Genomic DNA, 14,669 nt, shown 5'->3' with positions numbered 1-14,669 from the left:
AAAATTTAAATATATTACAAGGGAGGCAAATCTGTAACAATAAATTTAAACTTATTGCATTTGTTTCCCCTGTAGTGTATTACCTCCCCTGTCCTGCTTATATTAATATTAATCAACAAAATTAAACATTAACACAATATTTAATATACAAAAATTTCTCATATTCTGATAATATTTTTACTGATCCACTGTATTTTACTAAAAGGATGATGTTTCATTGGACTGATAATTATAGATTTAGGATTACAGACCAGTTGCTTCAGTAATATTGTTCAGAGTGTGCCCTGTTGGCCGCGTATGCATTCTAAAATTATCATTCAAAAAAACATTTTACTATTTTGAGTCACCGTGACCTTGACCTTTGACCTAGTGACCTCAAAATCAATAGGGGTCATCTGCTAGTCATGATCAATGTACCTATGAAGTTTCATGATCCTAGGCACAAGCGTTCTTGAGTTATCGTCTGACAACCACCTGGTGGACGGACAGACCGACAGATAGACCGACATGAGCAAAGCAATATACCCCCTCTTCTTCGAAGGGGGGCATAAATAGGTTGAAACGCTGAAACAGCTATTAATCACCTTTATTAGAGATTTACAGGTCTATACTTTCTTGGTAGAAAGGATCTTCTGCGCAAGGTATTTTGTTGGCACCTTGTTCCTGTTCCTGGAGTTTGGACAAATTCCATCCACAAATGATCAAAGCATACCCTGATGTATCTGCAACATCAATATACACAAAAGGGTTTAACTTAATACTGAAAAAAAAATAAACAGAGCACCTTAAATTTGTCACAGAGATAAATGTAAAATGCTAGTTTGTGCGAAACATGGCAAATAATTTAATATACAGTGGGGCAGGGTGTTGATGTATAATCCACTGAAATTGTACCAATCAATATAGAACAAATAGCCCTATGTTGTATTAATAAGAAAACGGTTTTATTATAAATGCCATTTAAGTTCATTAGATTACAATTTCAGGCATTCATGGAATAGAGGAGCTGATTGTTGATATTTAGATTGGTGTGGTCCGGTAACATAAATATTCAATGTCAATCTGCACAAATTAATCATTCAAATTTAAGATTAGCAAATCATGGTGTAAAATGTCAACAAATTAGGCCATAGTAAACCAAATTTAATTAGTTTATAACCTGATTAATACTAAACAAAATGTTTGTAATAATTTTGCTTCCCATATACATGGTGTACTTCTCCTACATCGACATATAAGATGTCGGTACACTAATGATACCTACCCGTTTGGCTTCCAATCTCGCCTGCTTATAGCTCTAATCCATGCGGTTTTCGTAGCATGATTACTTGGCAATTTGTGCAGCGTTACAGGCTTGCCATATCTGCCAACTTTTCCCCAACAATTTTGACACTCAGGCATACAACAATAGAATTTTCCCATTGTTTACTTTTTGCGCCGTGTACTTCGAACAGCCTGGAAGTGAGCGATACCTACCCGAATGGGAGACTACTCTAATGCTTCTTAGTTTCGAAAATCCGGAATTTATTTAACAAATGCGTAATGTTTTCAAATTATTTTATAATAATCATTGTTTGCATAACAATTTTAAAAGAATAAAATTAGATCAAAATAACAATTTCAATATGAGATTAGGAGAAACATAACAGATTTATTGAAACTTTTAACAATTTTTACATAATCAACAAAATGAACTATGGAAAAGTGGTCAGTAAGTAAATGAAAAAATGTTTGCTAATTACAAAATAAAACAGTTTAATAATTTACTAATAGTGTAAAATATTTCTGTTGGAAGTTCAGTTGCTAATATCGTCTACGTTTCTGTGCTTGAAATATTTGGAATACGTCGCCATCATAGTCACAAAGTCTGCGCTTCTCTGTTGAGCGACGCACCTGTCTCCCTTCCTGGAAAATGGAAGGCACAAATAAGGGAAGCAAATAAGATAAGGAACAAATAAGAAAACAAAAAAACTTATGCAAGGCGATAATAAGGGAAAAACAAATGGAGGGCACAAATAAGGATAAAATGACTCATAAAAGTCACAACTAAGGAAACCAGAAACCGTCGGAAACGGGTGATGCTCCCCAAAGTTTTTTTTGTCACAATATTGCACTATATATTCAGATAAAAGGAAACGTCTTGAGGACACAGTAGTTGGGGTGACAATAGTTTTTTTATAGAAAATTTCAAAGGGCCATAACTCTGTGAAAAATCATCCGACCAGAACCCGCTGATAATATGCACATCTCCTCTTGGTAGTGAAGCTTCCCATAAAGTTTCATTGAATTCCGGTCATTAGTTGCTGAGAAATAGCCCGGACAAAAATTGCACAGTAGTTGGGGGGGGGGGGGGGGGGACAAGATTTTTTTTTTATAGAAAATTTCAAAGGGCCATAACTCTGTGAAAAATCATCCGACCAGAACCCGCTTATAATATGCACATCTCTTCTTGGTAGTGAAGCTTCCCATAAAGTTTCATTGAATTCTGGTCATTAGTTGCTGAGAAATAGCCCGGACAAAATTGTGCACTGATGGACAGACAGACACACACACGGACAGACGAAGCGGCGACTATATGCTCCCCCCAAAAATAAATTTTGGGGGAGCATAAAAAGGCTACTAGAAGGCACAAATAACGGGAAAAACAACTCACAGAAGATACAAATAAGGGAAAAACAACTCACGGAAGACACAAATAAGGGAAAAACAACTCACGGAAGACACAAAAAAGGGAAAAACGACTCATGGAAAGCACAAATAAGGGAGAAACAACTCATGGAAGACACAAATAAGGGAAAAACAACTCATGGAATGCACAAATAAGGAATAAAAGGCTACTGGAAGGTACACATAAGGAAACAAGAGATGTGTTTGTCAGAAACACAATGCCCCCTATTGCGCCGCTTTGAAGCCATACATTTGACCTTTGACCATGAAGGATGACCTTGACCTTTCACCACTCAAAATGTGCAGCTCAATGAGATACACATGCATGCCAAATATCAAGTTGCTATCTTCAATATTGCAAGTTATTAAATATTGCAAAACTTTAACCAAGGTTAAAGTTTTAGGTTAAAGTTTTGGGACAGAATGACAGACAGACAGGCCAAAAACAATATACCCCCCGATCATTCGATCCGGGGGCATACAAAGGCTACTGGAAGGCACAAATAAGAAGAAACAGCTAATGGAAAGCGCAAATAGGGGAAAAAAGCTACTAAAGAAACAGCTAATGGAAAGCACAAATAAGGGAAACAGAACTAGTCTACTGGTTAATTTAAAAACAAATCCTTTTTTAGAATACATAAGCTAAAAAATTAATGAAACAATAGTCATTGTCAAAATGATGTCAGTATAAATTGGACCAGGTTTATTTTATTTGACCTGTGACCTTAAATTGTGACCTTGACCTTAGACTAAGGAACTTTGTTACAATGTTTGCCACTCAGTATGGTAGTATCTTCTGCATATTTTGTTATTTCTTATTTGTTCAACACTATTTTGGCTTCTGACCTTGACTTATAGACCTGGTTCTTTAGCGCAGCACAACGTCTCAGTGTGCTGGACAATGTTATGCTCCTGACAAATTTCAGACATTCGACCTTTGACCTATAATTGTGACCTTGACCTTGGACATAGACACAGTTATGCTCTGGATAAATATTTTCCACTGCTTGGATGTTTACATAATACGGGTGTATAAAAAGTACATAGTATTATTTTTAAAACAATGCCCGTACTTTGTTGGTTATGAGAGAGACAAATGTAACAAATAATTCACGTTAATAAACAATATGCTTTGTGCAGATTAACATAGAATATAGTGGAATCTACTAAAAACATATCGTACTAAACAAAAATCTGTGTTGAGTTTCAAAAGGCATATTCAAACATTTATACTCGCAAAAAGCATTTATAACACAAAAACTTAATATGGACACACACACTAATCGACACATGCCACATAAAACAAAACACATTTTCAACGATGTGGGGTATATTTCTGTAACAGATCAGAATTCTGCTAACTAGTACTGCACATACCTGTGACAAGATACTGGAGACTTCCAGGCTGGTACTTCACATACCTGTGACAAGATACTGGAGACTTCCAGGCTGGTACTGCACATACCTGTGGCAAGATACTGGAGACTTCCAGGCTGGTTATTCACATACCTGTGCCAAGATACTGGAGACTTCCAGACTGGTACTGCACATACCTGTGACAAGATACTGGAGACTTCCAGACTGGTACTGCACATACCTGTGACAAGATGCTGGAGACTTTCAGGCTGGTACTACACATACCTGTGACAATATACTGGAGACTTCCAGGCTGGTACTTCACATACCTGTGACAAGATACTGGAGACTTCCAGGCTGGTACTACACATACCTGTGACAAGATACTGGAGACTTCCAGGCTGGTACTTCACATACCTGTGACAAGATACTGGAGACTTCCAGACTGGTACTGCACATACCTGTGACAAGATGCTGGAGACTTTCAGGCTAGTACTACACATACCTGTGACAATATACTGGAGACTTCCAGGCTGGTACTTCACATACCTGTGACAAGATACTGGAGACTTCCAGGCTGGTACTACACATACCTGTGACAAGATACTGGAGACTTCCAGGCTGGTACTGCACATACCTGTGGCAAGATACTGGAGACTTCCAGACTGGTACTGCACATACCTGTGACAAGATGCTGGAGACTTCCAGACTGGTACTGCACATACCTGTGACAATATACTGAAGACTTCCAGACTGGTACTGCAAATACCTGTGACAAGATACTGGAGACTTCCAGGCTGGTACTGCACATACCTGTGACAAGATGCTGGAGACTTCCAGACTGGTACTGCACATACCTGGGACAATATACTGGAGACTTCCAGACTGGTACTGCACATACCTGTGACAAAATACTGGAGTGTTCCAGACTTGTACTGCACATACCTGTGACAAGATACTGGAGACTTCCAGACTGGTACTACACATACCTGTGACAAGATACTGGAGACTGCCAGACTGGTACTGCACATACCTGTGACAAGATACTGGAGACTGCCAGACTGGTTCTGCACATACCTGTGACAAGATGCTGGAGACTTCCAGACTGGTACTGCACATACCTGTGACAAGATACTGGAGACTTCCAGGCTGGTACTACACATACCTGTGACAAGATACTGGAGACTGCCAGACTGGTTCTGCACATACCTGTGACAAGATACTGGAGACTGCCAGACTGGTTCTGCACATACCTGTGACAAGATACTGGAGACTGCCAGACTGGTTCTGCACATACCTGTGACAAGATGCTGGAGACTTCCAGACTGGTACTGCACATACCTGTGACAAGATACTGGAGACTTCCAGGCTGGTACTACACATACCTGTGACAAGATTCTGGAGACTTCCAGGCTGGTACTGCACATACCTGTGACAAGATGCTGGAGACTTCCAGGCTGGTACTACACATACCTGTGACAAGATGCTGGAGACGTCCAGGCTGGTACTACACATACCTGTGACAAGATGCTGGAGACTTCCAGGCTGGTACTACACATACCTGTGACAAGATGCTGGAGACTTCCAGACTAGTACTGCACATACCTGTGACAAGATACTGGAGACTTCCAGGCTGGTACTGCACATCTGCACATACCTGTGACAAGATGCTGGAGACTTCCAGGCTGGTACTGCACATACCTGTGACAATATGCTGGAGACTTCAGGCTGGTACTCCACATACCTGTGACAAGATACTGGAGACTTCCAAGCTGGTACTTCACATACATGTGACAAGATACTGGAGACTTCCAGGCTGGTACTGCACATACCTGTGACACGATGCTGGAGACTTCCAGGCTGGTACTATACACATACCTGTGACAATATACTGGAGACTTCCAGGCTGGTACTTCACATACCTGTGACAAGATTCTGGAGACTTCCAGGCTGGTACTGCACATACCTGTGACAAGATGCTGGAGACTGCCAGACTGGTACTGCACATAGCTGTGACAATATGCTGGAGACTTCCAGCCTGGTACTGCACATACCTGTGACAAGATGCTGGAGACTTCCAGGCTGGTACTACACATACCTGTGACAATATACTGGAGACGTCCAGGCTGGTACTTCACATACCTGTGACAAGATTCTGGAGACTTCCAGGCTGGTAGTGCACATACCTGTGACAAAACACTGGAGACTTCCAGGCTGGTACTTCACATACCTGTGACAAGATTTTGGAGACTTCCAGGCTGGTACTGCACATACCTGTGACAAGATACTGGAGACTTCCAAGCTGGTACTTCAAATACCTGTGACAAGATACTGGAGACTTCCAGGCTGGTACTGCACGTACCTGTGACAAGATACTGGAGACTTCCAGGCTGGTACTACACATACCTGTGACAATATGCTGGAGACTTCCAGACTGGTACTACACATACCTGTGACAAGATGCTGGAGACTTCCAGGCTGGTACTACACATACCTGTGACAATATACTGGAGACTTCCAGGCTGGTACTTCACATACCTTTGACAAGATTCTGGAGACTTCCAGGCTGGTACTGCACATACCTGTGACAAGATGCTGGAGACTTCCAGACTGGTACTGCGCATACCTGTGACAATATGCTGGAGACTTCCAGGCTGGTACTGCACATACCAGTGACAAGATGCTGGAGACTTCCAGGCTGGTACTGCACATACCTGTGACAAGATGCTGGAGACTTCAAGGCTGGTACTGCACATCTGCACATACATGTGGCAAGATGCTGAAGACTTCCAGGCTGGTACTGCAAATACCTGTGACAAGATGCTGGAGACTTCAAGGCTGGTACTGCACATACCTGTGACAAGATACTGGAGACTTCCAGGCTGGTACTGCACATCTGCACATACATGTGACAAGATACTGGAGACTTCCAGATTGGTACTGCACATACCTGTGACAAGATGCTGGAGACTTCCAGACTGGTACTACACATACCTGTGACAAGATGCTGGAGACTTCCAGACTGGTACTACACAAACCTGTGACAATATACTGGAGACGTCCAGGCTGGTACTGCACATACATGTGACAAGATGCTGGAGACTTCCAGGCTGGTACTGCACATACCTGTGACAAGATGCTGGAGACTTCCAGACTGGTACTACACAAACCTGTGACAATATACTGGAGACTTCCAGGCTGGTACTACACATACCTGTGACAATATACTGGAGACTTCCAGGCTGGTACTACACATACCTGTGACAATATACTGGAGACTTCCAGGCTGGTACTACACATACCTGTGACAAAATACTGGAGACTTCTAGGCTTGTACTGCACATACCTGTGACAAGATACTGGAGACTTCCAGGCTGGTACTACACATACCTGTGACAAAATACTGGAGACTTCTAGGCTGGTACTACACATACCTGTGACAAGATGCTGGAGACGTCCAGGCTGGTACTGCACATACCTGTGACAATACACTGGAGACTTCCAGGCTGGTACTTCACATACCTGTGACAAGATTCTGGAGACTTCCAGACTGGTACTGCACATACCTGTGACAAGATACTGGAGACTTCCAGGCTGGTACTACACATACCTGTGACAAGATGCTGGAGACTTCCAGGCTGGTACTGCACATACCTGTGACAAGATGCTGGAGACTTCAAGGCTGGTACTGCACATCTGCACATACATGTGGCAAGATGCTGAAGACTTCCAGGCTGGTACTGCAAATACCTGTGACAAGATGCTGGAGACTTCAAGGCTGGTACTGCACATACCTGTGACAAGATACTGGAGACTTCCAGGCTGGTACTGCACATCTGCACATACATGTGACAAGATACTGGAGACTTCCAGATTGGTACTGCACATACCTGTGACAAGATGCTGGAGACTTCCAGACTGGTACTGCACATACCTGTGACAATATACTGGAGACTTCCAGGCTGGTACTGCACATCTGCACATACATGTGACAAGATACTGGAGACTTCCAGATTGGTACTGCACATACCTGTGACAAGATACTGGAGACTTCCAGGCTGGTACTACACATACCTGTGACAAGATACTGGAGACTTCCAGGCTGGTACTTCACATACATGTGACAAGATGCTGGAGACTTCCAGGCTGGTACTGCACATACCTGTGACAATATACTGGAGACTTCCAGGCTGGTACTACACATACCTGTGACAAGATACTGGAGACTTCCAGGCTGGTACTACACATACCTGTGACAAGATGCTGGAGACGTCCAGGCTGGTACTGCACATACCTGTGACAATACACTGGAGACTTCCAGGCTGGTACTTCACATACCTGTGACAAGATTCTGGAGACTTCCAGGCTGGTACTACACATACCTGTGACAATATGCTGGAGACTTCCTGACTGGTACTACACATACCTGTGACAAGATGCTGGAGACTTCCAGGCTGGTACTACACAAACCTGTGACAATATACTGGAGACTTCCAGGCTGGTACTACACATACCTGTGACAAGATGCTGGAGACGTCCAGGCTGGTACTGCACATACCTGTGACAATACACTGGAGACTTCCAGGCTGGTACTTCACATACCTGTGACAAGATTCTGGAGACTTCCAGGCTGGTACTGCACATACCTGTGACAAGATACTGGAGACTTCCAGGCTGGTACTACACATACCTGTGACAATATACTGGAGACGTCCAGGCTGGTACTTCACATACCTGTGACAAGATTCTGGAGACTTCCAGGCTGGTACTGCACATACCTGTGACAAGATGCTGGAGACTTACAGGCTGGTACTGCACATACCTATGACAAGATGCTGGAGACTTCCAGGCTGGTAGTGCACATACCTGGGACAATATACTGGAGACTTCCAGGCTGGTACTGCACATACCTGTGACACGATGCTGGAGACTTCCAGGCTGGTACTACACATACCTGTGACAAGATGCTGGAAACTTCCAGGCTGGTACTACACATACCTGTGACAAGATGCTGGAGACTTCCAGGCTGGTACTGCACATCTCTGCAAGATTGGTGAAGCTTGCAGGGGGAACAATTGCTCCTGAATGATAATACAATTGTGTTCATTGTTATTTATTAACATTCGAATAAACATACATTTTATTTTTCGCTCACCTGAGCTTTTGTGATCGCCTTCTGTCCGTCGTGCGTCATCAACATTTGCCTTGTTAACAAACTAGAGGCCACATTTATTGTCCAATCTTCATGAAATTTGGTCAGAAGATTGGTCTCAATGATATCTTGGACGAGTTTGAAAATGGTTACGTTTGCTTGAAAAACATGGCTGCCAAGGGGCAGGGCATATTTTTCCTTTATATGGCTATAGTAAAATCTTGTTAACACTCTAGAGGCCACATTTATTGTCCCAATAATATCTTGCACGAGTTAAAAACTGATGCCCTTTGGTTGAAAAACATGATCACCAGGGGGCCGGGCATTTTTCTTTATATGGCTATAGTAAATCCTTGTTAACACTCTAGAGGCCACATTTATTTTCCGATCATCATGAAACTTGGTCAGAAGATTTGTCCCAATGATATCTTGGATGAGTTCGAAAATGGTTTTGGTTGCTTTAAAAACATGGCCACCAGGGGCGGGGCATTTTTCCTTATATGGCTATATATAGCTTTAGTAAAACCTTGTTAACATTCTAGAGGCCACATTCATTGTCCAATCTTCATGAAATTTGGTCAGAAGATTGGTCTCAATTATATCTTGGATGAGTTCGAAAATACTTATGTTTGCTTGAAAAACATGGCTTCCTGGGGGCGGGGCATTTTTCCTTATATGGCTATAGTAAAATCTTGTTTAACACTCTAGAGGCCACATTTACTGTCCGATCTTCATGAAACTTGGTCAGAGGATTCATCCCGATAATATCTTGGCACATTTTTCCTTATATGGCTATAGTAAAATCTTGTTAACACTCTAGAGGCCACATTTATTGTCCCAATAATATCTTGGACGAGTTAAAAAATGATGCCTGTTGGTTGAAAAACATGGCTGCCAGGGGGCGGAGCATTTTTCCTTATATGGCTATAGTAAAACCTTGTTAACACTCTAGAGGTCACATTTATTTTCCGATCTTCATGAAACTTGGTCAGAAGATTTGTCCCAATAATATCTTGTTATCTCAGGTAACATCTTGTTTTAAATTAATCCAATTGACAACACAACATCTTTATAAATCTGTAAACAATGTTTACATAACAACAGAATCTGTTATAAATTGACGTTGGTATTAATTTTAATAAACTAATAAACAGAAATGGGCAGCCTACAGATGTAGTGTGTCCAGAACAGTCTGGATTGGTTGATACTGAAAAGTTCGCTTGGAACTGTTTCACTTCCAATAGCAGACCAATACTAGTACCTGTATCTTCTGTAACTCTGGCTTTGTCAGTGTGGACCTTCCTTCGTATGAAGATTTCAGTAATAGACAGTGACGGTGAGGAATTCATACTGCTATCTCCATCAGACTTCAAATGAAAAAACAGTGCAGTAGTTAATGGTGACCTCCATTGATTGCCAAAAGAAGGACAAAGACTGACATGCTTTTAGGGCTTTCAGTAACAAAAAATGCTGTTTTTTAGCAATTAGCGATTACAATAATTTAAAGTCCCTGAATGGAGTTCCATTACAGTATGATATCATATTCATACTAATTTATTAATTATAAACTTACATATTTACTGTGAGTATAGTGTCAAAGTTATCTGTTAACCATATTTATGAGACAGTCTCTATAATTATAATTATATACAGCATACATGTAGGAAAAAAAAACATATATACAGACTATGTCATTTAATTATAATATGCTCTTGACATTCATATAATGTGTTATTGTTAATGATAGCAAAAGGGGCTGTGAAAGTACATTCTGATTGTTTTAGAAGGATGTAAAAAGAATTGAAATTCACATGCATTTGTAATTGACAATCCTTTGTAACCACACAATTGTTTTAATTATATAACTAGGTTAGTAAGATGAACCATAGCTATTTGCAAGAATTTTTAACTTTACAATGGTAACTTATATGAGAAATATCATGCAACTGGAAAACATGGAATGATTTTTCTTTATATTTTATCTTAAACAGAAAATAAATGAACTAATTAGACATTATATTCTAAGCTAACTTGTTTATCAAGTATCCTTTTGTCAATTTCAGGAAAGGCTTTTGTTACTCACATCTTTATAAGCAGAAGTCCATGAGTTATCAGAGTCCCTGTAATACATGATGATAAAGTAAACAGTAGGAAAAACATGGATAATAAGAAGTCAATTATAAACATTAACAATGCTTTCATCCTTTAGTAAAAGCTACATTTGTTTTTGACTACTTAAAGAGGCCTTTTCACAGATTTCAGCATGTATTGAAGTTTGCCAGTAAATGCCTTATATTGATAAATGGTAACATTGGATCTTAATTGCTCTGATTAGAAATGAAGAATAAAATAAAAAAAACTAACCCTCAACTGGGCTCCAACCACTGGCCCCTGGAGTCCTGGAGTAAAAAGTCTATCACTTAGACAACTCGGCCATCTGTGCTTATACAATGAAGTATGAATTTTGTACTTTATATAAGCAATCCTCGTAGTTTAACAAAATATAATGACAACAACAGAACTCTCCAAATTATTCAATCGTTTCGCGTTGCAACGCTTTATATTATTTAGGTTTTTAAATCGTCAAAAGATGCATATAATGGCTATTTTAGAGCATGGTATATGTTCAGTATTAATGTTTCCTCACAAAAATCATAACTAAAATGAAAACATGCGAATCTGAAACAATTTTGTTTAATTTTGTCAATTTACCAAAGTGTGAAAAGGCCCCTTTAACCGTGCATGTGCATTTCTGGGAAAAAGATTTTATTCATATTCATTATAACAATAACATGAGCTGCACTAGCGGAAAACCAGGCTTATAGGGACCTTTTCATGTTTTGGTAAATTGACAAAATTGAAATATGTTTTACAATCGCAAATTTTTGTTATAGTTATGATATTTGTGAGGAAACAGTAATACTGAACATTCACCATGCTCTAAAATATCCATGATAGGCATCTTTTTGACGATTTAAAACCTATAAAAAGTATAAAGCGTTGCAACATTAAAAGATTGAATAATTTGTGTTGTCGTTATATTTTGTGACTCTACGAGGATTGCTTAAATAAATTATAAAATAGATAACTCACTGTAAGAGTATGGATGGCCGAGTGGTCTAAGTGTTAGACTTTTACTTAAGGGGTCAGTGGTTCGAGTTGAGGGTTACTTTTATTTCTTCCTTTAAATTATTTTTACTTGTTGCTGGAGCTTGTTAGATCAAATGTTTACATTTATCAATATAAAGCCTTTAATGACAAACTTCAATTCATGCCAAAATCTGTGAAAAGGTCCCTTTAATGCACAAGTGTAAAGTGTTGTCACATATTAGCAGTCTGCACAGGCTTATTAGGGACGACAATTTTTGCCTAGACTAGATTTTTGTTTAGAAGAGACGTCCTTAAAATGAAAATTCCAAAAAAGCGGAAAATGTGATCCCTGATATGCCGACTGCACAAGCTAATCTGAGACCATACTTAAAGCATGTGCATTAAGACCTGTTTTCCTGAAGAGCAACTCACATTGCATTAATAATATGAGCTCAAATGGTTCTGTACTAATTTTTTTACAACAAAACATTAGAAAGAAACACACAAGATAAACAAATGAAATATTTGCAATAATCACTCTGAAATCGTTTACCGTTCACTTTTGCCGTTGTAACTTTCTCTATTTGACTTCATTACTCTAGGAGGAGGTGAGGTGGGATCATGGAAAGCAAAAACATCCAAAGGTTTGCTGCTCACTTTCACCAACTGGTTGCGTTCCTGCTCAGTCGCCCTTGCTGCTTCCATCATTTTAGATTGTGGAGGACCATTCTTTTCTTGCTTTTTTTTCTTCCTTTTACCACCCCGTTTCCTTCCAGGTTTCGACTTTGTAACAGTAGCAGCAGATGTACTTAACAGCAAGCTGTTTGTATGACTGTCATCTGCTGCCCCTCCATTATTTGCTGAAGGATTAACAGAGGCCTGTAAGGACATTATTCTGTCCCTGTCTTCAAAGGGCATTTGCTGTAAAGAAGTGCTAGCGTTTTCAACACCTTCATTACGCAGCTGCCTTTGAGGAAACACAGTGGCAACTGGAGATGGGGATGGGTTGGCTCTGCCAAACAACGTGCGGCTATTCCACTTGCCTTGTGGGGGGCGGGGCGACAGAAATCCTCGACCTTTATTATTGAATATTGTGCCTGACCTTACAACGTTTTTTCTGTTGGAGTCCATATCAGCTTCATTGAAATCATACACATTGGAAAGTTTAAACACGTCATTCTGCATACTGCCTTCATCTTCTGGCTTGTTAACTGTTCTTGTCCGCACTTCAAGGCTCTGTTTTCTTTGTTTTTCCATCTCAGATTCCAGTCTATGTATCTCGGCCTGGTGTTTGTCATAAAGCTCATTCAGTTGCTCTTGAATCTTCTTGGGAACAATATCATTGTTCTGCCAGGGAAGCACCTTGGTCTCCAATGTTTGCTTGATATCTTCGAAATAAGTCTTTGTTTCAGAGGAAAGTTGCTTCTGATTAGAGTCCAAAATTTCCAGTTTGGATTCTATTTTAGTTTTCATGTCCTTTTGCTGCCTTTGAAATAGTTCCTAAAAAAACAAAAACACAATAGTTGGTTGAATTTTAAACCTTTATTATAAGTCAGACTGAATTGAAAGCTTTAGGCTTGTATATTTAAGCCCTTGAAAAGGTCTTGAGACAGCTCATTGCGTGGGGATCAAGGCTATTCTCTTTTGACCGCAATACTATTTCAATGTCCACTTCATCGTTAGCATAGCACCTAAATTTAAATAAATCAGCCTCGACCACTCTGGAAAAATGGGGCTTAATACATATGCATAAAGTGTGGTCCCAGATATGCCTGTGTAGTCAACACAGGCCAATCTGGGACAACACTTTCCGATTGTATGGTATTTTTCATTCAAAGGAAGTCTCTAATCTTAGCAAAAATCCAATTTAGGCAGCAAGTGTCGTCCCTTGTTTGCCTGAGCGGACTGTACAGGCTAATCTGGGACAAAACTTTATGTACATGCATTAATCCCGTCTTCCCAAAGCGCGACTCAAATTGATATGGTAGTATGACTGGTTAATAATATATGTCTGGAGAAAGATCTAAGAAAAAACAGAGCATCATTCAACAATAATATATATGACATGATTTTAATAGGCATAGTGTATATAGCATAATAAACCCAGATGATCAGACAAATCAGTTTAAATTAGTTTGGATACTACAAATTAACCTCTTTTCAGAAATGCTTTGTTCATTATAATGTTAAGTTCAACCATAAGATTTCTTTATACAATTAAAAAAACTGTTACTCTGAGATTTAATTAGTGTAAATATCTGAAAATTAAATCAAGTTTAAACATTTATTAATGAACTATTTTGCAACAAACTTTAAGTGTACAGATACTTCAGTTTCTTATCAGTTCAATATTTTAAGGTAGTTTTATTCAATGGACCATGCTTTAAAATTAGTTTTTCTAGTC

General features: G+C 39.8%; 1 protein-coding gene and 1 long non-coding RNA gene across 5 annotated transcripts in view; both read right to left on the bottom strand.

Annotated features, from left to right (window-relative positions):
- Positions 1-1,543: 1,543 nt before the first annotated feature.
- Positions 1,544-14,669, bottom strand: part of LOC127882128 (uncharacterized) — a 34,176-nt gene continuing 21,050 nt past the window's right edge. For 2 of the 4 annotated variants that reach the window (XM_052430589.1, XM_052430590.1), the window contains exons 11-15: positions 12,819-13,765; positions 11,259-11,295; positions 10,437-10,542; positions 9,022-9,104; positions 1,544-1,905 (exon numbers count right to left, since the gene is read on the bottom strand). In XM_052430589.1, the coding sequence (XP_052286549.1) occupies positions 1,804-1,905; positions 9,022-9,104; positions 10,437-10,542; positions 11,259-11,295; positions 12,819-13,765 (1,275 nt within the window). In that variant the 3' untranslated portion in view covers positions 1,544-1,803. Of the gene's footprint in view, positions 1,906-7,633; positions 7,678-8,933; positions 9,105-10,436; positions 10,543-11,258; positions 11,296-11,539; positions 11,575-12,818; positions 13,766-14,669 lie in introns of those variants that run through there. The other 2 variants (XR_008050415.1, XR_008050416.1) reach the window with 2 other exon arrangements.
- Positions 2,358-4,844, bottom strand: LOC127882152 (uncharacterized). The gene is made up of 3 exons (XR_008050427.1): positions 4,793-4,844; positions 4,441-4,484; positions 2,358-4,264 (listed from the first exon to the last, which is right to left on the bottom strand). It is a non-coding gene; the product is annotated as an uncharacterized LOC127882152 (long non-coding RNA).

The sequence above is a fragment of the Dreissena polymorpha genome, chromosome 5 (genome assembly GCF_020536995.1).
Source record: "Dreissena polymorpha isolate Duluth1 chromosome 5, UMN_Dpol_1.0, whole genome shotgun sequence".
Lineage (NCBI taxonomy): Eukaryota > Metazoa > Mollusca > Bivalvia > Myida > Dreissenidae > Dreissena > Dreissena polymorpha.
This window is presented reverse-complemented; position numbering and strand designations above follow the sequence as displayed.